This window comes from Misgurnus anguillicaudatus, chromosome 14 (assembly GCF_027580225.2).
Source record: "Misgurnus anguillicaudatus chromosome 14, ASM2758022v2, whole genome shotgun sequence".
NCBI lineage: Eukaryota > Metazoa > Chordata > Actinopteri > Cypriniformes > Cobitidae > Misgurnus > Misgurnus anguillicaudatus.
The window spans coordinates 7,277,128-7,303,653 of NC_073350.2; the positions used below are offsets into that span (position 1 = coordinate 7,277,128).

General features: G+C 39.0%; 1 protein-coding gene, 6 non-coding genes and 1 pseudogene across 9 annotated transcripts in view; 1 reads left to right on the forward strand and 7 right to left on the reverse strand.

Moving 5' to 3' along the window:
* itga7 (integrin, alpha 7) overlaps window positions 1-2,898 on the forward strand; it is a 62,495-nt gene extending 59,597 nt beyond the window's left edge. Inside the window, exon 24 of one of the 3 annotated variants that reach the window (XM_073875796.1) lies at window positions 2,535-2,898. In XM_073875796.1, coding sequence (XP_073731897.1) covers window positions 2,535-2,693 — 159 coding nt within the window. In that variant the 3' untranslated portion in view covers window positions 2,694-2,898. The remainder of the gene's footprint in view (window positions 1-2,534) is intronic. The other 2 variants (XM_073875797.1, XM_073875798.1) reach the window with 2 other exon arrangements.
* Window positions 2,899-5,467: 2,569 nt separating this feature from the next.
* On the reverse strand, window positions 5,468-5,681 carry LOC141369584 (small nucleolar RNA U3). The gene has a single exon (XR_012373381.1). It is a non-coding gene; the product is annotated as a small nucleolar RNA U3 (small nucleolar RNA).
* A 1,843-nt stretch (window positions 5,682-7,524) lies between these two features.
* Window positions 7,525-7,738, reverse strand: LOC141369600 (small nucleolar RNA U3). Its single transcript, XR_012373397.1, has one exon. It is a non-coding gene; the product is annotated as a small nucleolar RNA U3 (small nucleolar RNA).
* A 1,651-nt stretch (window positions 7,739-9,389) lies between these two features.
* Window positions 9,390-9,603, reverse strand: LOC141369578 (small nucleolar RNA U3). Its single transcript, XR_012373375.1, has one exon. It is a non-coding gene; the product is annotated as a small nucleolar RNA U3 (small nucleolar RNA).
* Window positions 9,604-22,733: 13,130 nt separating this feature from the next.
* LOC141369604 (small nucleolar RNA U3) lies at window positions 22,734-22,938 on the reverse strand (annotated as a pseudogene).
* An 871-nt stretch (window positions 22,939-23,809) lies between these two features.
* Window positions 23,810-24,023, reverse strand: LOC141369616 (small nucleolar RNA U3). Its single transcript, XR_012373412.1, has one exon. It is a non-coding gene; the product is annotated as a small nucleolar RNA U3 (small nucleolar RNA).
* An 847-nt stretch (window positions 24,024-24,870) lies between these two features.
* On the reverse strand, window positions 24,871-25,084 carry LOC141369609 (small nucleolar RNA U3). Its single transcript, XR_012373405.1, has one exon. It is a non-coding gene; the product is annotated as a small nucleolar RNA U3 (small nucleolar RNA).
* An 877-nt stretch (window positions 25,085-25,961) lies between these two features.
* LOC141369586 (small nucleolar RNA U3) lies at window positions 25,962-26,175 on the reverse strand. Its single transcript, XR_012373383.1, has one exon. It is a non-coding gene; the product is annotated as a small nucleolar RNA U3 (small nucleolar RNA).
* Window positions 26,176-26,526: the final 351 nt, after the last annotated feature.

Below are 26,526 nucleotides of genomic sequence, written 5' to 3' on the forward strand. Positions count from 1 at the left end.
TATATTGCTCATACTTATTTACATATAAATGTAAATACAGTATGTTAACACATACAGATACACATACAGTTCCAATATATGGAAAGCGGCAATTTCTTATGTATTATTAAGTATACTGTAATATATTATCATAATGTATTATTCTGTATAATTACCAATATAGTGACAATTCTTCAATATATTGACCCTTCCTATATAACAAAATATTTTTTTTCTTGCTAAAAGGGATTCTTAAATAGGACAAAATATAAAAAATCATTCAAATAAATGGTGTTCTGTTTAATTTAAACAAAAACAACCAAAGAAACAGATCTTGTCCACCAAGACAAAATACATTTATTTGTCATAGGCATTATTGTAAATGTGAAAAACCAGCAGTGTAATTTATGTTTTCTACATAAACTCATCCTACGTTATGTAAAGTACATTCTTTAAAAAATCATCTTGATATCTTTAATATTGACTGAGTAAGATCATGTCAAAGATTTAAATCAATGACTGAAATCAAACTTTGATGCCCCAAATCTCACCATTACATTATGAGACTTTAGTGTGGATTTCACAAAGTCACAAATCTATTCTGACTGAAATCATACAAATTCTCTTCAGCCTTTCAAACCTGTCTTGTTTTCATTTCCATTTTCTGTTTTTCTTCTGTTCTACACACTTAATGTTTTTGGGAAGACGTTGCCTTAAAAATAACATACAAGTCACCAGTTGTGGTTTTAGCATTAGAAGAAATGATCTCTTTAGACATCTGGGGCCTCATTTATAAAGCATGCGTATGCAAAAATCCACGGCAAAGTCCATATTTATAAAAACTGTCTTTGAAAAGTGTCGTGGAAAAGTACGCATGTCAGGGTCTGACCAGACGTACGCACACGTTTGGTTGTCTGATTCCCGCAGGTTTTTGGAAATATAAGCCATTCTTTCTGCTCGAAAATTAGGTTTAAACATAGACATACAAAGAATGCTTGTCAATGACATTAATTAGGCATCGTTTAAAGGCAGATGTTTGAAACTGCTCAACTGCGCACAAGTTTAAGATCATTTGCGATTTATAAATTTCACATCTAAAAGAAGAGGGGTACTTGTGTTTTCTGTGCGTAAGTTCGGTTTATGAATCACACGTACGCATTTTTGATAAATGATCGTAAGATCAAATGTAGGATGGTTTCTATGTAGCATTTTATAAATGAGGCCCCTGGAGAGCTGAATGTGAGATACGTTTGAGGAGCAGTGACAGGGTTGTTAAAGCTAAAGCAGCATCAGCTAAAAACAACAAAGCTAAATGAATCTAAAATAAATGGAGCCAAATTGAGTGTCTTGCCACACGTGCCAATGGTGAAACAATATGTCTTTAGATAGCATATATATTATTTGTCCTTTGGTTAATAAATGTAATGCTAGTGATTTTTCATACACAATCAGTGCCTTTGTGAAATGTCCAGTCATTCAATACTGTGAGCATGTTTTAGGAAATCAAATTATTGTAGTCTCATTTTTCCTTTTGCTCTGAGTAATGTCTGGTGATGCTACTTGCAATAAAATCACACACTTCACCTATAAATCATGTGTGGCAAGTGTTCATTTTGGATTCTGAGCTTAAGGTAAAACTATATGGGGCGGTTTCCCGGACAGGGATTAGACTAGTCCTAGACTAAAAAAAATTTAACAGCTGCCCAAACTGAAAACAACTTGTACTGACATATCTTAAAATATACCAGTGCCCTTTGTTTTGCCTCAAAATGCACACAGGGAATGATTTAGTAAGGCATGTTTGTTGAAACTAGTTTTATTTTCTAATTAAACTAAGGCCTAGTCCTGGATTAAACTAATCCCTGTCCGGGAAACCGCCCCTATGTCATAAATTGATGTAAAGCAGGGGTGCCCAACCCTGCTCCTGCCCTGCGTTCCAGTTCGTTTTTTTATTAACTTCCCTCGCTAACTTCCCTCAGTCTTTTTCACTCGGATGTACGCCATTACTTACGTTGTTTGAGTGCCCACTACTGGTGGAACACTTGAAGTGGGTTCAAATGGATCGCCCTAAGCCCTTGATCACATGGAAAGTGGATACCGCCCCCTCCATGTGCAAAGCGCGAGCTGCTGAAGTGACGTCACAATCGTGTTGCATTGTGGGATATGAAGCTGCATGGAGTGTACATATGAAGCAGGGTCTGTCCATACAAACTTCCCTCTTCCACTTGACGAAGTGGAAAGCACTTCAAAATGGCGACAGGGATTCCCCCGAGGGGAAGTGCTTAGGGAAGTTTGCGAGTGTGTGTCTAAAACTGGAGTGGAACGCACCCCAGGAGGGCTGCCATTCTGCAGACTTTGGTTCCAACCCAGCTCCAACACACCTGTCTGTAATTATCAAGCAATCCTGAACACCTTGATTAGCTGCTTCAGCTGTGTTTGATTGGGGTTGCTGGGGTCTGCAGGATGGTGGCCCTCCGGGAGCAGGGTTGGGCACCCCTGATGTAAAGTATTAAACTGATAAAAAAACTGATGTTCTGCCTCTTTCTCTCTTACAGTGTGGTTTCTTCCAAAGAGTTCAGTACAGAGATAAAGTGGCCCGGTATCATGCTGTGAAGATCCTGCGCAAGGAAAAACAATTTCTCGAAATGTCTGGACAAGACTTTAATTTTCCTCAAAAGCAATGGGTGACCCACTGGAGTGATGGGACAATGTGACGCGTGTTGTTTTGGCCTAATCATACTCATGTTTGACACTGGACAGAGAAAGCTGTGGATAAACCTGCAGTGCCACTGACTTTGACTTGCACTGTTGAAAAACATACACTGTTAAAAATCAGTTTTATTAAGCATTTTATAAGTTGCCTTTACATCAGTGCTGTGCAGTTTTTGTGATATGTTGGTAATAAACGGCACAAAACTATTGGAGCTGTGTCTAGATGGAAGCCATTCATAGAATATAAAAATGGAAATTTTCGCACCACGTATGATCAATATTTTTAATGTTTAATACTGAATTAAGTCATTTCCATTAATGCACTACAGTGAATGAGAATCATGTATCAACCACTTGTTGTCTCCCAGTTCTTTACAACATGGGCAGTTTAACATTATGTGAATAATTTACAGCAAAACAGAGGATAACATTAATGTCCTCTCTAAAAACAAATGTCATAACAAATTAGATGAGCTCTGTGCCAACTCGTTTGCTACCATTTTGCTTTGGCTTGTATTTCAGAATGAAACTGGGCAGGGTGACAACTCAATTCTTGTGATGTTTTTGGAATGTGTGCAAAAAATTCTGGGGGATTTAAGGCCACGAAGGATATACTTTGTGCATTCTTTAAAAGAGGCCGAATGAAGGACAAGAAACAAATGCTGCCTTTGAAGCATCCTTCGAATTGAAATGTCTATGATGATGCATGATGACGTGGCAGCCAAGACATGCAGCCTTCCTAAGACGCGTCCTCGCATTTTAAAAACACCCACTCACTGATAATGGGGCGGTTTCCCAGACAGGGATTAGACTAGTCCTAGGCTAAAATAAATGAAAAAGCTGTCCAAACTGAAAACAACTTCCACTGACTAAGTAGTGTTTTTAGGAAGGCATATTTGTTAAAACTAGTTATATTTTATAATTAAACTAAGGCCTAGTCCTGGGGCCTCATTTATAAAGCGTGCGTACGCACATATTTGATCGTAAAGTGTGCGTAGGCAAAAATCCACTGCAAAGTCCATATTTATAAAAACTGTCTTTGACGTGGAAAAGTGCTTAGCGCCACGGCAAGGTCTGAGCAGATGTACGCACTTTTGCTTGTCTGATTGCTGCAGGTTTTTGGAAATATTAGCTGTTCTTGCTGTTTGAAATTGGGTTTAAACATTGACAAGCACTCTTTTCTTACATTAATTACGCATCGTTTAAAGGCGGAGATCTGAAACTGCTCGGCTGCGCGCACAAGTTCAAGTTCATTTGCGATTTATAGATTTGGTTCGGTTTATAAATCACATGTACGCATTTTTGTTAAATGATCGTAAGATCAAATGTAGGATGGTTTTTACACAGCATTTTATAAATGAGGCCCCTGGTTTAAGCTAATCCCTGTCCGGGAAACCACTCCAATGACAAAGAAAGTAAGGTCTGGGACACACTGGATGACTTTGACATCTTAAACAAATTTAAATCCATGGGAGACCACAGGGACTGTGTCAAACAATTTTTAACTACATAATCCTCAGAAAGCACACACTGGATTATTCGAACAGACCATTAGACCATTACTACAGGCATCACGTGTGTGATTTCAACAAAAACGTGAGATCCAACGTTAATTGAGAAAAACAAATGTTGTGGTTGTTCTTGCATGACACAATATAAAAGCACTGTTTTTATATTCTTATATTCTGTTTTTATATAAGTCGATATTCTTTCTTCAATACTTCTCTTTCTTGCCATGTTTGTGAGTGTCTTGTTTTAGCTGTAAAAGCACTGAACATCCTGTTGAAGCTTGCATGCTCTCATTGGCTGTTGCAGCTGTCATGTCGGATGCAGCCCAGTGAAGAGTTGTAAATGTCAAACCGAATTGTTGCAGTGTGCGGCATATGGTCTGAGCACTGACAATCTGAACTTCTGCTTCTGCAACCTGTAAAGCAGGGGTGCCCGGCCCTGTTCCTGGAGGGCTGCCATCCTGCAGATTTTAGCTCCAACCCCAATCAAACACAGCTGAAGCAGCTTATCAAGGTGTTCAGGATTGCTTGATAATTACAGACAGGTGTTTGGGAGCTGCGTTGGGGCTGGGGTCGGCAGGATGGTGGCCCTCCGGGAGCAGGGTTGGGCACCCCTGCTGTAAAGCAATGGTGGCGGCACTCATGCATCTGTTTTTGAAGCCAGCAACACAAAAACTTAACTTGCAGGTTTGAGTCTCATGGCCTGCAGGTTGTGACTGGTTGCAGATTGGATTTTGGGGCATTTTGCTGTCACATACAGATTTTCATGGTCTGCTACAAAATTCTTGGATGGACATCATATCGGAGCTTGTTGCAGTCGCCAAAGGTCCTTAAAGGGATACTCCATCGTTTTGTCATATTAATCTTAGTGCGTGCACTTAAGCACTGTGGCGCGCGACGAGACTTTGGTAGCACTTAGCTTAGCCCAGTTCATCCAATGGTACCAAACAGAGATGAAGTTAGAAATGACCAAACACATCAACGTTTTCCTCATTTAAAACAAGTAGTTATATGATCAAATATGGTGGCACAAAATAAAATGTGGTGCTTTTAAAAGCAGGTTAAAAAGGGTAACTATAATGTATGGCGGAATAGCACTTTTGGGAGTACTTTGACTCAGTGCAGTAACACTCTCCCTCTATCTCTCATTATGCAAGCAAGAAGAGGAGCAGATTTTTCAGACAAGCCAAAGTACTCCCGAAAGTAATTTTGTCTAAGAAAGTTAAATTATTTTCATAACAATGTATTTCTTAATCGTGATAAACAAACCCACTCAGATCATGCATTTCTCTTCTTTAAGCTTATTAGGATTAAAGAACATTCATCAATAGCAATGACCTGTGAAAACTATCACCAACCATCCCTTGATTCATGCTCAGAGAAACACATCAACACTCTTCATCGTGGTTCAAGAGACACAACTCTTTCGAAACACATTTCCTAGTTGAAAACTATAGAAATGATCCCTGAAAGAATAGTCTTGACATCTCATGGTGCTTACCCAACAGACCTTCAGAGAGACGATGAACCTCAATGGCGGTAAGTTGTGGCTTTATGATTCTGAGAGGGACAAAATGCTCAGAAACACAACTATAACAGCGTTCACAACAAACGCGGTAAAGGATGGCAAAAATGTGCTATTAATAATTTTGAGTTTACTCGCTTCATTCACGCGTCAAAGCCGCACTTGAAATTCTAGTCATTCGAAACATTCACACGGAAATTCGTGTCATTGGAGGGGCTGTAGTGACTCCGCTCGCTTCCTGTAATCACGTCACTACTAGAACAAGCTCTTGTTTGGTTAACGAGGGACAAATATCTGCCAAAGTTCAGATTTTTTCAACTCACGCGTTTTCCGCGCCATTCGTGTGTACCGCGCCGCAGGATGCCTACATGCCTATTCGCATCTTTGCATTGTCTTAACATGTAAATCACTCGCACTGCCGCCTATTTCACGTCTGGTGTGAACGCACTGATCAATGAAAATTTTCTCCAGAACTTATGTGAAAATATGTGTTTTCACTGATGTTCGGGAACGCCTCTTTATGGAGTGTTTTGTAGTATGTGCACCTCGTCAGCAGTGTGTTGTAGTATGCATGCAGATAAACCAAGACAACAAAGTGAATAAAACCTCATTGCGCAGTTTGAGCAACAAAGTTATTCAGGTTTTTCATTACTGTAGTGCGAGCTTGAAAATATTAACACCAATATTGTACTCTACCAAAAATCTGTCAGTTTGTTAAAGTACCCACTGCGCAAAGTGACGTCAGAATGACGTCTTTTTCATGTAATTTTTGGACGTCCGAATTCGGTCCATAAAAGGGGTTGTTTTGTAACGCCGGGCGACGTCTTTTTTGCGACGTCTTCTGCACGTCTAAATGTTTACATCCGTAAGACCTCCGTGTAAGGAAAAAAGACATGAAAAAAGCGAAAAGAAATGATTGTCTCTGCACTTTACCCGTCCACTGCAACACCGAACGCTTCAGTCATTTCCTGTCGGCCGTGGGTTTCGAACCACCGATCTCTGGGTTACAAGCCAGTCTCGCTAACCACTCAGCCACATGGCCATATGTTAATTTTGTATATAAGGCACACTTATTGCATTCATAACACGAACGCAACATTATGAGAATATGTGACAATATTTTCATGTTAAATTGTTAGTATGGGGTCATATATTTTCATATAACGAACTACGCATTTAATTACAGATTTTTAATTGTACATTTAGATGAATTTGTATATAAATAAAGAAAGCAGAAAACACAGTACTGTATAAAATAATATAGACTATTCGTAAGTATTAATCATGTTGGTACAATAATGCTGATATTTGTAAATAAATTTTTTTTTATAGGCCTAATCATGTAATATAGACATAGGCCTGTCATAGACGTCCAAATGACGTCCAAAAAATTACCCAGTTTAAACGTCAAATGTTGCCCGTAAATATGACGTCCAAATGACGTCCAAAAAATTACCCAGTTTAAACGTCAAATGTTGCCCGTAAATATGACGTCCAAATGACGTCCAAAAAATTACCCAGTTTAAACGTCAAATGTTGCCCGTAAATATGACGTCCAAGTAGGGTCATGGTTGGACGTCCAAATAGTGGACCTAGTTTGGACGTCGAATAGATGTCCAGAATTGGTCATGGACCGACGGACCCCATATAGACACGATCTGCACGTCTATTCGACGTCCTGTGTTTAGTGGGTAGGTGCACTGTCACATGACAACAAGAAAAAAAGATGCATATTAATGTTTGTTTACAGAAATGAAATAACCTTTATCACATTCTTTCTTTCCAATCTCAAATAACAAAACCACTCAGATCATGCATTTCTTTTCTTTAAGCTTATTAGGATTAAAGAACATTCATCAATAGCAATGATCTGTGACAACTATCACCAACCATTCCTTGATTCATGCTCAGAGAAACACATCAACACTCTTCATCATGGTTTAAGAGACTCAACTCTTTCAAAACACATTTCCTAGTTTAAAACTATAGAAATGACCCCTGAAAGCATAATCTTAACATCTCATGGCGCTTACCAAACACACCTTCATAGAGACGATGAACCTTAATGATGGTAAGTTGTGGCTTAATGATTCTAAGAGGGATAAAATGCGCAAAAACACAAAACTATAAATCCTTTTAGCATGGACTGTAGTTAATGAATGGATTTGTGTTAATCTGTTAATAACAATGCATTACTTTATAGTATTAGGGATACATCGGAGGCAGGGGAAGTCGTAGCCTAGTTGTAAGAGAGTTGAGCTTGTAACCCGAGAGTTGCAGGTTTGAGTCTCACGGCCTGCAGGTTGCGACTGATTGCACGTTGGATTTTGGGGCATTTTGCTGTCACATACAGATTTTCATGGTCTGCTACAAAATTCTTGGATGGACATTATATCAGAGCTTGTTGCAGTCGCCAAAGGTCCTTAAAGGGATACTCCATCGTTTTGTCATATTAATCTTAGTGCGTGCACTTAAGCACTGTGGCGCGCGACGAGACTTTGGTAGCACTTAGCTTAGCCCAGTTCATTCAATGGTACCAAACAGAGATCAAGTTAGAAATGACCAAACACATCAACGTTTTCCTTATTTAAAACGAGTAGTTATACGACCAAATATGGTGGCACAAAATAAAACATGGTGCTTTTAAAAGCGGGTTAAAAAGGGTAACTATAATGTATGGCGGAATAGCACTTTTGGGAGTACTTCGACTCGGCGCAGTAACACTCTCCCTCTACCTCTCATTAGGGACTTTAAGCAGCAGCCTCTGGTGGAACGGCAATGGAATTCTGGTGTTGTATTGCACATGCGTGAATTTAACTGCTACTTTGCGACGTTCTACTGAAATAGTCTACTACGGGAGAACAGCTGATTCTGAGAGGGACAAAATGCTCAGAAACACAAAACTATAACTGCGTTACAACAAACGCGGTAAAGGATGGCAAAAATGTGCTATTAATAATTTTGAGTTTACTCGCTTCATTCACACGTGAAAGCCGCACTTGAAATTCTAGTCATTCGAAACATTCACACAGAAATTCGTGTCATTGGAGGGGCTGTAGTGACTACGCTTGCTTCCTGTAATCACATCACTACTAGATCAAGCTCTTGTTTGGTTTACGTGGGACGAATATCTGCCAAAGTTCCGATTTTTCAACTTGCGCGTTTCCCGCGCCATTTGTGTGTACCGCGCCGCAGGATGCCTACATGCCTATTCGCATCTTTGCATTGACTTAACATGTAAATCACTCGCACTGCCGCCTCTTCCACATCTAGTGTGAACGCACTGATCAATGAAATTTCTTTCCAGAACTTATGTGAAAAGATGTTTTCACTGATGTTCGGGAACGCCTCTTTATGGAGTGTTTTGTAGTATCTGCACCTCGTCAGCAGTGTGTTGTAGTATGCATGCAGATAAACCAAGAGAACAAAGTGAATAAAACCTCATTGCGCAGTTTGAACAACAAAGTGATTCATGTTTTTCGTTACTGTAGTGTGAGCTTGAAAAAACTAACACCAATAGTGTACTCCACCAAAAATCTATCAGTATGTTTGTTGAAGTAACTGCACTGTCACATGATGACAAGAAAAAAAGACGCATATTAATTTTTGTTTATAGAAATGAAAAACCTTTATCACATTCTTTCTTTCCAATCTCAAATAACAAAACCACTCAGATCATGCATTTCTTTTCTTTAAGCTTATTAGGATTAAAGAACATTCATCAATAGCAATGACCTGTGATAACGATCACCAACCATTACTTGATTCATGCTCAGAGAAACACATCAACACTCTTCATCGTGGTTTAAGAGACTCAACTCTTTCAAAACACATTTCCTAGTTTAAAACTATAGAAATGACCCCTGAAAGCATAGTCTTAACATCTCATGGCGCTTACTGAACACACCTTCATAGAGACGATGAACCTTAATGATGGTAAGTTGTGGCTTTATGATTCTGAGAGGGATAAAATGCGGAGAAACACAAAACTTTTTAGCATGGACTGTAACTAAGAAGAGTTGATATGTCACAGTTCGGAGCGGACCACAGACTTTGTGTGTCACGCCCCTCCCTAAGTTCCACCTCGAGGAGGTCCCAAAAGCACCCCAAAGCGAGAGATAAGTACAATAAAATATAATCTTTATTTAAATTATTTAAAATGAAGGGGGAAGTGGGGAAGGGAAATCTAAAATGAGGCTTCTTCTTTCCCTCAGGGGGGAGCTAGGGGGCCAGAGGGGGATGGCGAAGGGAAATCCGGCCAGCACTGGCAAGGGACAGCAGGGAAAGGACCGGATGGAGCTCCTTCGTCTACGGTCCACCTCCTGCATTTCTGTTGACCTCGTGGCACTCCTCTCTCCTCCTGAGGGCAAAATAAACACAATGTAAGTATCAGGGAAGGCAGAGAACAACTACCTAACTCCAATCCTTTTTGTTTCCTCACGACCAGGCTCCCGTGTTCCGGGGTCTTCGTGGGTTGGACTCAACTACGCTTAATACAGGTAGGTATCACACTTTTCCAAGAGGTCTCTCTGAGCTACGAGTCTTCGTGGGGCGAGTTTAGCTTTAACTTGGTTCAAAATAAGTATTTCTCTCCTACAGGTTTCCTCTGGGCTTACGAGTTGGTGTGGGGTAGGTTTAGCTTTAGCTTGGTTCAAGGTAAGTATTTCTCTCCTACAGGTTTCCTCTGGGCTTACGAGTCGGCGTGGGGTAGGTTTAGCTTTAGCTTGGTTCAAGGTAAGTATTTCTCTCCTACAGGTTTCCTCTGGGCTTACGAGTCGGCGTGGGGTAGGTTTAGCTTTAGCTTGGTTCAAGGTAAGTATCTCTCTCTACAGGTTTTCTCTGGGTCTACGAGTCTGTGTAGAGTGGGTATAGCTTTAGCTCGATACAGGGTGAGTATTTCTCTCTACAGGTTTCCTCTGGGTCTACGAGTCTGTGTAGAGTGGGTATAGCTTTAGCTCGATACAGGGTAAGTATTTATCTCTACAGGTTTTCTCTGGGTCTAGGAGCCTTCGTGGGATAAATTTAGCTTTAGCTGGGTACCGGGGGTCAACAATAGTAAGAACCATACGTCACCTCCAGCGTCGTGCACGGGCAAAGAGAGGGGGGGCTTTTATCGGCGTCCAACTGTGACCGATAAGACAAACGTCCCATCGGGGGTGGGGTTCAGAATGGCACAGTGAGCACACGTGAGCATACAACTATTAAGATGACTGTACGTGCAATGCGCATTTATAGTAAGTGCAACAGATAATTTAGTGTGAGCCTAATAAACGCGACTCTATTTACAATGAATATCTTAATTATTTGTGTTGTGGAATTTTGACACCGTTTCATTGTTTGTTCATAATATTTATAATTGTCAGTTTTTCAAAAAGTATCAATATTTTAAAGAGATTAATGTGGTATAAAAAAGACATGTTTTAAAGTTTAAAATGTTGTAAAAATATAGTAGTATTCTTATATTTTAAGAATAACAATATAATACATTTATACTGCGCTAAAATGCTTTACATATGGAAAGAGGAATTCTTCTCAGAACAGATATTTTTATGTTATTATTAAGACGTAGGCTACATCTAATAAAATAGCGAACAAAGAAACTGTACCTTTTGCGGACGAAAAACACCTCCGAAATATTGAGTTTATGAACCCACTGCGCAAAGTGACGTCAGAATGACGTCTTTTTCATGTAATTTTTGGACGTCCGAATTCGGTCCATAAAAGGGGTTGTTTTGTAACGCCAGGCGACGTCTTTTTTGCGACGTCTTCTGCACGTCTAAATGTTTACATCCGTAGGATCTCCGTGTAAGGAAAAAAGACATGAAAAAAGCGAAAAGAAATGATTGTCTCTGCACTTCACCCATCCATTGCAACACCGAACGCTTCAGTCATTTCCTGCCGGCCGCGGGTTTCAAACCACCAATCTCTGGATTACAAGCCAATCTCGCTAACCACTCAGCCACAAGGCCATATGTCAATTTTGTATATAAGGCACACTTATTGCATTCATAACACGAACGCAACATTATGAGATCAGGTGAGAATATTTTCATGTTAAAGGGGACATATTATGAGATTTTTTTTAAGATGTAAACTAAGTCTAAAATAGGTCTGAGCAAAAGTGTGCCGTTTTAGGTGTGTCATTTAAAATGCAAATGAGCGGATGAAGTGCAACCACTGATCACAATGATGGTGGTTTGTTGCAATTGAAACTCTATTGTGCTGTCAAATATTTTATCTCTCTCTCTTTCTCTCCATACTAAATGGTTGTGCTGTGGTTGGATAGCGCAGATAAAGGGGGCGGTATTACCTTATTCTGACATCACAATAAGGGCCAAATTACAATGACCTATTTTTTCACATGCTTGCAGAAAATGGTTTACCAAAACTAAGTTATTGGGTTGATCTTTTTAACATTTTCTAGGTTGATAGAAGCACTGGGGACACAATTATAGCACTTAAACATGGAAAAAGTCAGATTTTCATAATATGTCCCCTTTAAATTGTTAGTATGATCATATATTGTAATATAACGAACTACGCATTTAATTACAGATTTTTAATTGTACATTTAGATGAATTTGTATATAAATAAAGAAAGCAGAAAACACAGTACTGTATAAAATAATATAGACTATTCGTAAGTATTAATCATGTTGGTACAATAATGCTGATATTTGTAAATAAAATTTTTTTTATAGGCCTAATCATGTAATACAGACATAGGCCTGTCATAGACGTCCAAATGACCTCCAAAGAATTACCCAGTTCAAACGTCAAATGTTGCCCGTAAATATGACGTCCAAATGACGTCCAAAAAATTACCCAGTGTAAACGTCAAATGTTGCCCGTAAATATGACGTCCAAATGACGTCCAAAAAATTACCCAGTTTAAACGTCAAATGTTGCCCGTAAATATGACGTCCAAGTAGGGTCATGGTTGGACGTCCAAATAGTGGACCTAGTTTGGACGTCGAATAGATGTCCAGAATTGGTCATGGACCGACGGACCCAATATAGACACGATCTGCACGTCTATTCGACGTCCTGTGTTTAGTGGGGTGAATCTAATCATTATGCAGTAAAAAAACATATCTTCAAGAATTAAAGGGTGGCGTTGAATTTTGTTAATAAACACGCTGAATAACGGAAAGTGAATTACTGGAGGGAGTGAAAGCAGCGCATTAAATCTGGACACCCATATGTGCTCAGCTGCAGTAATGTTTCTTGTCCTGTCACCTTGACAGTCACTGCGGTTTCACATTTCTCGTCATTAAACTGCTGTATATAATAGTCAGCTTTTGATTACTTAGGCTACATCTTTCTTGCACTACCACTAACTGCGCATCTGACCTCTGTGTTGCACCTCTGTCTGACTGGTTTGATTTTATTGGTCATCTCGGTTTCATTTTGACTTTATCTTAAAACTTAATAGACCCTTTAACTATTTGTACACAATGATGACATGACACCGTATGCGTGCGCATTTGGGCAACGGAGCTATGGCAAGAATCAGCAGCAACTGACCCATTTCACAAAACATTCACACGGCCGCGCCGCTCCATTAGCATGCTACACTTGCTACTTTAGCGGGTTGAAATGCATATACATATTAGGCTATATATTTGGTGTGTTTGACTTTCTGCCGAACTGTGCGATCCAATCGGCATATGAAATTACTATAGCGGCGCGAAAGTGACTGGGGAGCAGACTGGTGTGGCGCTACAAAAACCCACAGCTGAGTGACAGCAAAGTACCGCGAGAGCGATTCCAGTTATCACGTGGAGAAATCCGCTTTGAATCGCTCTCGTGGTACTTTGACATCACCAAGAGGTCTGCTTAGAGCAAACTTGTGACTTGCATAACAATGACTTTGTCCCACCTCTGCTACATGCCGATCGGTCTGCGCGGTGCAGCAAGAAGCCACACGAGCGCTGAGCGTTGAGTCAAATTATAAGACGAGCGTAAGAAAATGATCGAGGTCTGGTCAGGGAATAAACCCAACACAAAAATGAAAATGATAGCAATGACTCTAAGATCTATAGACATGCACATCAGTGTTTTATTTGTGTGGAGAAAAGGACAATTTGAAATAGTGTCCAACACAATACTGTACCATTATACTCAAATAAGTAGGGCCTACATGCACTGCTCCCAAACGTGATGTGTTTTTGGTGTTTGTTGTAATCTGGAACTTGGTGTATTTCAAATGTGTTCGTTAAGTGTCTCCACATGAAAACGGAATGCCCTCCCCCCGCACAGTCCTGCAATAAGAAACAGAAAAACCGGTTTCTAACCATTTTATTTACATGTGAATAGTGAGAGCACCCCCTCAGGAGCTGTAGGAGGGTTTTTTATAAGCGTAAGCCAGGACTAAAGGGCGATTTATAGTCGTGCGTAGGTTCTACGCCGTAGCTACGGCGTAGGCTATCCGTAGCCTGTGCGTAGCTCTGCGTAGCCTGACGCGCACCTCACAAAAAATTTAACAGCACGTCAGATCTACGCGGACCGCAAGCGCTGTGATTGGTCTACCAGAACCCCTCCCGTCAGGTAAAAAAACCTGGGTCATAGGTATTTCCGTTTGTGACGGTGAAAACAAAGATGAGCCAAGTTGAGGAGTGATTTAACTCAAACTGCAACAAAAGTCGCTGTTTATTTACTTCCATCATTGCTGGTCTTCTCAAATTGTACACAACAAGTTGCTGTTTCTTCTTCGTTTGTGGGTTAACTTTCTAAGCTTCTTCTTCTTTCACGTTTGTGCTGCTTCTGTGGTTACACGCGTGGATACTGCCTACCAGCGGTCGCGCGTGTGTTTGCACGTCGACGCGGACGACGACGCAGAAGTATAAATGACAACCGACGCGGAACCTACGCCGTCGCTGCTACGCCGTAGGACCTACGCACGACTATAACGAGCCCTTAAGCCTTAGTTTAAATAGAATATAAAATTTGTTTTAACAAACATGCCTTACTAAAAACATTATTTGTCTGCATTTTGGGGCAAAACAAAGGGCATGGCCGCAGGGCCGCATTAACACTGTAAGGGGCCCCTGGGCTTTATCATTTTGTGTGGCCCTTTATCCACCAGAATTGCAGCATACATTCACACAATTATTATAATCACTAAGTGCAAGTTGTCAGGCTTTTATTTTGCTGGAATAAATGGAATTACAAAATATTAAAACCATATCAGAATGCCCGCAATATACACAAATATCACTGCATAACATATGCACATAGTCCTAGGTGACCCGAATAGTCTAAGTTTCGATGCTTTGACAGGAGAAGCCTGATTCGACTACTGCACAGTCAATTGTCGCAGATGTGTTATAAAATTGAGGATCATTTAATTTTGGCTGTATAAGAGTGCACAGTATCTGATTTCACATTTACCAGCTTTCTCCCAATATAAAAAATATACATCCTATTATGATAATACTAAGTAAATAATATAGTAGCTTTCAATAAATATTTTTAAAGTCTGTTAATAGCCTAAATCCCGTGACAGGGCTAGACGTCCATATCCAGAAACCATTGCAAAGTCTCTTTGTTTCTGCAATTAAAAAGACAAAACAAGTAATTCTATACTTTCGTTATTTTAAAATTAATTTTAATATTTCCTTGTTTTTATTTAATTTATAGATTATTTAGTGTTTTTGTGGGTTTTATTCCCCTGCGCATTTAGGCATTTTGCACCCATGTTCTGCACCTATTGATTCTGACTTTATTTTGTTTTTATTTTTTATTTATTATAAAGGTAAATTCTGATCTAATTTAAGTTCTGAAAGTTTTGGATTGCTTTTCGTTGTGTCGATGTTGCGCGGTTGCATGCTGTCACATTCAACTTAGCCGAACGTGCTAGGTGCTCTGCGTGATCATATTTAGGCATTCATCAAACGTAACTAGGGATGCATATCAATTAATCGCGATTAATCTATAGCAGAATAAAAGTTTTTGTTTACATCATATATGTGTGTGAACTGTGTATAATAATTATGTATATATAAATATGCACACATGTATGTATAATTTTAAGAAAAAAAAAATTATATATTAAGTATTTATATTTATATATAATATAAATTATACATAAATATACAAATGTATATACACATGTAAACATTGCTTAAATATATACATGCATGTGTGTGCATTTAACTATACAAAGTTATTATACACAGTACACACAAATATATGATGTAAACAAAAACTTTTATTCTGCTATAGATTAATCGCGATTAATTGATATGCATCCATAAACGTAACATCAAAAAACTGATTTTTTCGACAAGTATAAGTTTTAAAATGTATTTAAAAAGGTTGCTTAACTTGTCAAAAGTTGAGCTACAAAACAGGTAAGCCGTTTTTGTGAATACAGAGATGATCAAAGTGAAAGTAAGCAATCAGATATTTCTGTGCAAAATAATAAAGCATATCTAGTGTCTATAAAATCCTTAATTTCAGTGTTTTTTGGTTATAAATGAACCGTTTAAGTAATTGTATATAAAGCTTGTTTTTTATAATTTACAGTAACAAATTATATGTAATTTCTCGTCTTTTATTTCCTTGCCACGCTAAATCTCAAAATGAAACGATCGCTGAACTTAGCCGTGGCTTCCGAGGCAGAATCTAATTTGTTATTTATTAGATTTAGTTATCAAAAATGTTTTGTGTAATATCTTTGCGTGCTGTTCTGTACATCTTGGCTTTAAAATGTTACGAGGAATCATTTAATGAATGTTTATATACACGTTGTCTTTCATATTAAGAAAAAACGCATCCTCAGTTTAGTCTTTGTTCATCACTTGAAAGGCACTTTTGGTCACTTTATCAGAAAGCTGTCTGTGTTGCCTTCAGAAATGCAATAATGGATATTTCAGTCAGAAATTTTAAAAAGCTCACTAATGATTGCAGGGTAGCCTACAGTAAGTGAGAGATTTTCTTGCGCAGGAACTGCATTCACGCACGGACATTCAAAGCAAAGCGATTAAGCATAATTTTAAAGGGAGTATCAACTTTTTATAAAATGCGGCAGTTATTTTTTTCCGGCAACTCGGGGCCCTTCCCAGCCCGAGGCCCTGGGCTTAAGACCAGGTAAGCCCATGCATTAATGCGGCCCTGCATGGCCGTCCGGACCTCGGTAATTTTCTGACGCTTGTCTTATTTGACTCAATGCTCAGCGCTTGTTTGACGATCTTGCGGCGCCACGCAGACCGATCGGACGGCATGTGACGTCTCAGCACCGCGAGACAGTAGGCCTACAGTATGCTTTGAATAGATCTCGCGGTAGTGTGATGTCACAGGCCAACGGGTTTGCGCTGCGCCCCATTAGTTAAAATACAGTGAAAATTATTCCTAGATGACCAATAAAATCATACCAGGCAGACAGCAAAGGAGGACGGATACCGAAGTACCAGAAAGATAGGTTAAATTGGGCCGGAGCACAGCTCCGCCTCCTCGGGTCCACAACACACCTTGCCGGAGCTCCGGTCCGTCTCCTTCAGCAACAGGGTTTGGTAAAATATAAAGTGTATAAAGTGTGCAGTATACAAAAAAATGCAAACAAATTATTTCTAAAAGTAGCAATATTTTAAAGAGATAAATGTGGTATAAAGAAAGACATGAGAAAAGTAGAGGTATGCAAAAGAGCACAGTTCAGATATTGTTAATTCAAGCGGTTTTATACACCTTTCAGCTTTGTTTGAATTGACAAGAATTTTATTCGGCACTGTCAAAACATTTTATGATTGATTTACTGATTTATTACAGAAACTTGTTGTCAACATATGTCAAATTAAGTTACCCGATATCCACTTAATTTTAGTTATAAACATTCATTTAAAATAACTTACAGCGTAGTAGGCCTAGATTTGCGTTTAAACAAAGGAACTGCAAGGTTGGGAATTAAAACGCCACACGCTGGTCAAAACTTGAAAAACCAGTTTTCTTTTGATTCGCTCGCTGAGAGGCGAATAGAATTGGGGGTTGGCAAAGAATTGGCAGACCTGGGGGTGGGTGGTTTTTAATTTCTTGACTTTCTGTGTCACTGGTAGCTGCTACTAGACGCATTACATTTTGGAATGAACTTCCTTCATGTCGTTTTATTTATACACTGTAAAAAATATTTTCTGAATTTGTAAGTAAAGTTAGCATTAAATATGTTTTACAATTTTAAATGAATTTTTGCTTTTATTATAATTATAACTTAAATAACTGTAAATATTTATTAAAAATAATATTACACATTTTTTATCAAAAAGACAAATAACTTTATTCTCATTAATAATAGGCATGGAAAACAAACTTCTAATTTTCAAACCCTCATACAGCTTGTGCCTATTTGCGTTGAACTTGAGAGCGCTTTAAGCCCGGAATACACTGCAGGATTTTTGTCCTCTTATAAGATCATTACCTTATCACACTGTGCGACATGTATCGTTTAAACTCGGGTACGAGAGGCGTGTAGACTGTACGATGATGACACGGAAGCTTCGGCGGCTGCGTCACACGTTGCGCAACGTCACCAGCATGCGCTCGTGGTAAACAAATACCGGCGCGCAGGTCGTAGCAGCAAACACACTGTGCGGTGATCATGCCGAATTTCTGACACTGCCAGAAAACTATCGTAGGCTATCTTTGGACGCAAGACCGGGAAAACGGCCGTCTTTGAACCTCTCTCACTGTACAACATAGGACCACCGATGGAGAGCCACGATCACAGAAATCGCGACGATAGTTTCACGATGGCAATCTTTCGTCTGGGACGGCCAATTATCGTGCAGTGTATCCCGGCCTTTAAGCGTTTATTGTGTCTTTCAGCACATTAGATATGTGACCCATTCTGTCTAAATGAGTGGGATGTTTTCAAATACTCTATTAATTAAACATCTAATACGTTTTCTGAGAGTGAAATGATTAATACTAAGATGCATGTCATGTCTGACATCTTGGTTTCGGTTTAAAAACATGCAGGAATTTGAAAATAAAATGCAGGACTTGCTTGATGTTTAAAAAGTTATTAAGAGAGATAAAGTTCGGGACTGATTTATGTTAAAAAGTTATTAAGATCAACAAGACTCGCGCTGATTGACAGATCCGAAACGCAACGCACAGACATGCAACTGCACTGACAGAATAGTAAAAAAAATCTGTTTTGGCAAGAATTTACGAAAGCATATTAAGCATTACAAAAAACTTGTTAAGCTCATTATTAAATATGTCCATAGCCTACAGCATTTGCCCGAACAGAACGAATTGTTTAAAAAAACTTTCTCATAAATCTTCATCTAAATTAATAAATAATCAGATATTCGTTTATAATTTCAAATAACAGTATGCTCTATTATTTAAAAGTCAGTTTTGACTTAGTTCAAAACAAGCAAATTATTTTAAACAAGGTAATTAGAAAGATGTAATTCAAATGTTTCAGCTGTTATTTACTAACTGTTTTATGTTAATTGCAATTCATGTCATAATAATCTTCAGTATACATTTTGCTTTTAAAATGTTACATTTTCATATTTTTATATATTTATTTGTTTATTTTATATTCACCTAGATTGACAATGAAGCTGGCTTTAACTTGAAGTAATTAAAAGATCATCTGTGACCGAATTCAAGGAGACACGGAGTTATTAACGAATATTTTATTATCAGAGTGCAGCATTTTATCAAGGTTTTCTGGTCTTGTGTAATTAAATAAAACAAATAAACTAAAATGGTAATTTTTTACAGTTGGATTAAAAGAAGCTTGATATTAGGAGCGTTTTAAAACTAATTCCAAAACATCTCGAGTTTCTAAATAAGGGACGCGCAGAAAATGTCATTAATGTAATTTTATAGATTACACTCATTCACTTAACACACATATTATGCGTGGTTTAAGGGCTTTAAAATTTAGCTGTAAACACTTGATTATGTCTGGCCGAATATTTTTTCTGCTATTCGGATGAATTCGTTATTCGTTTTAAAGCCATTATCCGTGCCCTTCCGAATAACGCATTCGGCTTCGGGCACATCCCTAATATATATATATATATATATATATATATATATATATATATATATATATTAGGGGCGGAACAATACATGTATTCGTTTCGAACCGAATCGGTACGGGGGTCACGGTTCGGTGCATGAATTTAAACGGAGAATACACGGTATGAAAATAAAAAAAACTTGCGTGCAAAATAATTAATGTAATGCTGAACTACTGTTAGATAGGCGGGTTCTTTATGGACAGCTAATCTGTTGCCCCGCTTTAAGCTCTGAAGCTCTGATTGGCGCCAATGCAGCCGAGCTCCGCCTATGTATGCGCTCTATCAGAGACCGTCTACATTCTGGCACTCTGCAGTTTTTTGTCAGGTTCACGGTCCAGTGAGTGAAATAGCAGCGACAGCGAGTATGGCAAATGGTGGTGAGGATCCGCCGGCCCCTTTAAGATCGCAAGTTTGGCAAAGCTTCAGTTTTCCAGTCAGTTACAATAGTACAGGCGAGAGAGTGGTGGAAAAGACGAGGACTTTGCATCGGCGTTGTTCAGCAGTTGTTAGGTATGTTAGTGGAAATACATCTAATCAGGGCTCTCAAGTCTCACGCATTCACCTTGACAAACACGCATTTCAGTCAGTTCAAATGCCACACTTTGTATTTCTCATGCTGAGAAGTAGGAGATAAATTGTCCTGCTATATACAACAGGCATACGCAGGGCAGTTCTGTCGAGTTCAGCTGCTTTCAGTTTTTTAAGTGTGCTAAACTTTACGCAGCGCCATCAGCGTCAGAGTACCGCGAGAAATCTTGCGGAGGAGGCTGATTTCAAATCGCTCTCGCGTTACTCTGACGTCATCCACTTGTCGTTTCTTGCAGCGCCTCGTGAAGTCGTACACACCTATTAATTCATCCTACAAGCCTATTTTTTGTTCTTTAGTACATTAATATAAAATAAGGCCAAAATGTAATTTAAAAATGTATTTAGGTAACACTTGTAATACATTTTGAACCCCTATTTGTATGAAAGATGAGTACAAGATTACTTAAAGTGGTATATATTTTTGAAATACGAGATAGTATGTTAAATGCATTTCAGTTCATATTCATGACATCTGAAAATAACACTGATAAGGACACCTATGCTTTTAAGATTAGCTTAAAAAAAATGCCTTCTTCATTTTTGTTTTGCTTTTTTCCTCCATTGTACCGAAAGTGAATCGAACCGTGAAGCCTGAACCGAGGTACGAACCGAACCGGGACTTGTGTGTACCGTTCCACCCCTAATATATATACATATATATATATATATATATATTTGACGAATGCTTATCAGTACATTACTTTTTTGTTTCTTCAACTTTAAAGATGAATATTCTCATTAGAGATGGGCAATTTTTTGCAATAGCACATTATATTCCAAATTTTGAGCTCATAAAAAAGATTTTTCGCTTATTTAAATGACTTTTTTATGTTTTTATTCACGTTTAGTTTTGGAGCAATTTCCCAAAAGCTTATAATTAGGAAATACACACAACACGCTTACCTTATATTTTCTTATATTTCTACTTATATTCCTACTGTTCGGTAATGCAGAAAAGCGCAACACAACCATGTTAAGCTATTAAAACGTTCAGATGCAAAAATGAACTAAATGTAAAATTAGATAAACTAGTTAATGATATTGCGTAAATGCGCTCGGTCTCTTCAAAGGTCTTCGCGAGTTATTTTGTTATAAGACTCAGTTATCCTACATCACGTCTCTTGTACTGTAAGTACACGGAAAAAAATAAGACAAATGATGCGCGTTTGGGTCGGATTGTTATGAAGAATATGTGACTGTTTATGTAACAGACAAAGAAAACTTCGCCAACGAAATGTTTGCCAAAAAAGCGTGCATTTGTATGACATCAAAGTCTATGCCTAAACACTGAAATTCCGTGTCATGTTACTTCAATATCATACAGTATACGCTCAGCATGCAGTCAAGCACACAAATTGTCGTCAGTATGGCCTACATGAAACACGACTGCCCTCTACAGGTTTTTGTATTTCCTGCGTCCCCCACCGAACCCCCCTTCTGCGGGATCTCGCAGAATTTCGGAAGTGCTCGCGGCATTCTGGTCTCAGAGACGCGCATTTTTAAAGGCCACATCTGTATTAGGTTGGACGTCCACCGTCTCGGCAGCTCCCGTTGGTCTCCACAGAGGCCTGATCCTTCCTGGGGTGAGTACAGACAACAAGGACACGGTACAACACTGCAAAATCTTCAGGTTTACTCAAATCAAATAAGTCACTCACATGCTGCACAGCACACACTCCAGTGAATATTTAGGGTCCGTACTCCTCTCCTGGCTAGACCGGCTCTGGGGGGATCTGAATCGCTACGCCGAGCGATGTTCGAACCAAATCGTAGCAGCTTCACCACACAGCGTCAGTACAGTTCACGTACTCCGGCTCACCCACCCGTCACACACACACGGTGGGGCCGCTATGAACAGGTAACACTTTTCCTTGGTTATGTCAATAAATCACCGGCTTGTTGCTAAATGGTACTCACGACTTTTATATCGTTAATCGATCTGTCCTCTTGTTCCTTTTCCTCCAGGGAATCCACAATGCATCCAACTCCACCAATGTGACTCGCCCAGACCTTCTTGTAAACACAGACAACAATGAATATATCGACTTGCTTCAGTAAGTTCCTTTCTCACCCTCCGTTGGATTTTGACTCTCTCTCTCTCTCTCTCTCTCTCAACAGATCTCTGAGACAACTCCAAACAGTGCCTTTTCCCACACTCGTATCATAACCCAGCATGCACTTGCAGCGTTCGTCCCAACACAACAGCGTACTTCCTGTATCTTCACTCTCCTTTTTATACCACTCTTCCTGGCATGACTCACCCAATCAACACTCGCCACATTGTTTACACAGCTGTGATTGATTCCGTGTAATTTTGGGGATTTTGTTTAAGAAAATGAAATAATTTTCATAACAATGTATCTCTTAATCTTGATAAACAAACCCACTCAGATCATGCATTTCTCTTCTTTAAGCTTAAAGAACATTCATCAATAGCAATGATCTGTGACAACTATCACCAACCATTCCTTGATTCATGCTTAGAGAAACACATCAACACTCTTCATCATGGTTCAAGAGACACAACTCTTTCGAAACACATTTCCTAGTTGAAAACTATAGAAATGATCCCTGAAAGAATAGTCTTGATATCTCATGGTGCTTACCCAACAGACCTTCAGAGAGACGATGAACCTCAATGGCGGTAAGTTGTGGCTTTTTGATTATGAGAGGGACAAAATGCTCAGAAACAAAAAACTATAACAGCATTCACAACAAACGCGGTAAAGGATGGCAAAAATGTGGTATTAATAATTTTGAGTTTACTCGCTTCATTCACGCGTCAAAGCCGCACTTGAAATTCTAGTCATTCGAAACATTCACGTGGAAATTCGTGTCATTAGAGGGGCTGTAGTGACTCCGCTTGCTTCCTGTAATCACATCACTACTAGAACAAGCTCTTGTTTGGTTAACGAGGGACAAATATCTGCCAAAGTTCAGATTTTTCAACTCGCTCGTTTTCCGCGCCATTCGTGTGTACCGCGCCGTAGGATGCCTACATGCCTATTCGCATCTTTGCATTGTCTTAACATGTAAATCACTCGCACTGCCGCCTATTCCACGTCTGGTGTGAACGCACTGATCAATGAAAATTTTCTCCAGAACTTATGTGAAAATATGTGTTTTCACTGATTTTCGAGAACGCCTCTTTATGGAGTGTTTTGTAGTATGTGCACCTCGTCAGCAGTGTGTTGTAGTATGCATGCAGATAAACCAAGACAACAATTGAATAAAACCTCATTGCGCAGTTTGAGCAACAAAGTTATTCAGGTTTTTCATTACTGTAGTGTGAGCTTGAAAATATTAACACCAATATTGTACTCTACCAAAAATCTGTCAGTTTGTTAAAGTAGGTGCACTGTCACATAACAACAAGAAAAGAAGATGCATATTAATGTTTGTTTACAGAAACGAAATAATCTTTATCACATTCTTTCCTTCTAATCTCAAATAACAAAACCACTCAGATCATGCATTTCTTTTCTTTAAGCTTATTAGGATTTAAGAACATTCATCAATAGCAATGATCTGTGACAACTACCACCAACCATTCCTTGATTCATGCTTAGAGAAACACATCAACACTCTTCATCATGGCTTAAGAGACTCAACTCTTTCAAAACACATTTCCTAGTTTAAAACTATAAAAATTATCCCTGAAAGCATAATCTTAACATCTCATGGCGCTTACCAAACACACCTTTATAGAGACGATGAACCTCAGTGATGGTAAGTTGTGGCTTAATGATTCTAAGAGGGATAAAATGCGCAAAAACACAAAACTATAAATCCTTTTAAGCATGGACAGTAGTTAATGAATGGATTTGTGTTAATCTGTTAATAACAATGCATTACTTATAGTATTAGGGATACATCGGAGGCAGGGGCAGTCGTAGCCTAGTTGTAAGAGAGTTGAGCTTGTAACCCAGGAGTTGCAGGTTTGAGTCTCACGGCCTGCAGGTTGCGACTGATTGCACATTGGATTTTGGGGGATTTTGCTGTCACATACAGATTTTCATGGTCTGCTACAAAATTCTTGGATGGACATCATATCGGAGCTTGTTGCAGTCGCCAAAGGTCCTTAAAGGGATACTCCATCGTTTTGTCATATTAATCTTAGTGCGTGCACTTAAGCACTGTGGCGTGCGACGAGACTTTGGTAGCACTTAGCTTAGCCCAGTTCATCCAATGGTACCAAACAGAGATGAAGTTAGAAATGACCAAACACATTAACGTTTTCCTCATTTAAAACAAGTAGTTATATGATCAAATATGGTGGCACAAAATAAAATGTGGTGCTTTTAAAAGCAGGTTAAAAAGGGTAACTATAATGTATGGCGGAATAGCACTTTTGGGAGTACTTCGACTCAGTGCAGTTACACTCTCCCTCTATCTCTCATTATGCAAGCAAGAAGAGGAGCAGATTTTTCAGACAAGCCAAAGTACTCCCAAAAGTAATTTTGTTTAAGAAAATTAAATTATTTTCATAACAATCTATCTCTTAATCGTGATAAACAAACCCACTCAGATCATGCATTTCTCTTCTTTAAGCTTATTAGGATTAAAGAACATTCATCAATATCAACAATCTTTGACAACTATCACCAACCATTCCTTGATTCATGCTCAGAGAAACACATCAACACTCTTCATCGTGGTTCAAGAGACACAACTCTTTCGAAACACATTTCCTAGTTTAAAACTACAGAAATGATCCCTGAAAGAATAGTCTTGATATCTCATGGCGCTTACCCAACAGACCTTCAGAGAGACGATGAACCTCAATGGCGGTAAGTTGTGGCTTTATGATTCTGAGAGGGACAAAATGCTCAGAAACACAAAACTATAACAGCGTTCACAACAAACGCGGTAAAGCATGGCAAAAATGTGCTATTAATAATTTTGAGTTTACTCGCTTCATTCACGCGTCAAAGCCGCACTTGAAATTCTAGTCATTCGAAACATTCATCTGGAAATTCGTGTCATTGGAGGGGCTGTAGTGACTCCGCTCGCTTCCTGTAATCACGTCACTACTAGAACAAGCTCTTGTTTGGTTAACGTGGGACGAATATCTGCCAAAATTCAGATTTTTTAACTTGCGCGTTTTCCGCGCCATTCGTGTGTACCGCGCCGCAGGATGCCTACATGCCTATTCGCATCTTTGCATTGTCTTAACATGTAAATCACTCGCACTGCCACCTATTCCACGTCTGGTGTGAACGCACTGATCAATGAAATTTCTCTCCAGAACTTATGTGAAAAGATGTGTTTTCACTGATGTTCGGGAACACCTCTTTATGGAGTGTTTTGTAGTATCTGCACCTCGTCAGCAGTGTGTTGTAGAATGCATGCAGATAAACCAAGATAACAACGTGAATAAAACCTCATTGCGCAGTTTGAGCAACAAAGTTATTCAGGTTTTTCATTACTGTAGTGTGAGCTTGAAAAAACTAACACCAATAGTGTACTCCACCAAAAATCTATCAGTATGTTTGTTGAAGTAACTGCACTGTCACATGATGACAAGAAAAAGAAGATACATATTAATTTTTGTTTATAGAAATGAAAAAATCTTTATCACATCCTTTCTTTCCAATCTCAAATAACAAAACCACTCAGATCATGCATTTCTTTTCTTTAATCTTATTAGGATTAAAGAACATTCATCAATAGCAATGATCTGTGATAACGATCACCAACCATTACTTGATTCATGCTCAGAGAAACACATCAACACTCTTCATCATGGTTTAAGAGACTCAACTCTTTCAAAACACATTTCCTAGTATAAAACTTTAGAAATGACCCCTGAAAGCATAGTCTTAACATCTCATGGCGCTTACTGAACACACCTTCATAGAGACGATGAACCTTAATGATGGTAAGTTGTGGCTTTATGATTCTGAGAGGGATAAAATGCGGAGAAACACAAAACTTTTTAGCATGGACTGTAACTAAGAAGAGTTGATATGTCACAGTTCGGAGCGGACCACAGACTTTGTGTGTCACGCCCCTCCCTAAGTTCCACCTCGAGGAGGTCCCAAAAGCACCCCAATGACCAAACAAGCGAGAGATAAGTACAATAAAATATAATCTTTATTTAAATTATTTAAAATGAAGGGGGAAGCGGGAAAGGGAAATCAAAAATGAGGCTTCTTCTTTCCCTCAGGGGGGA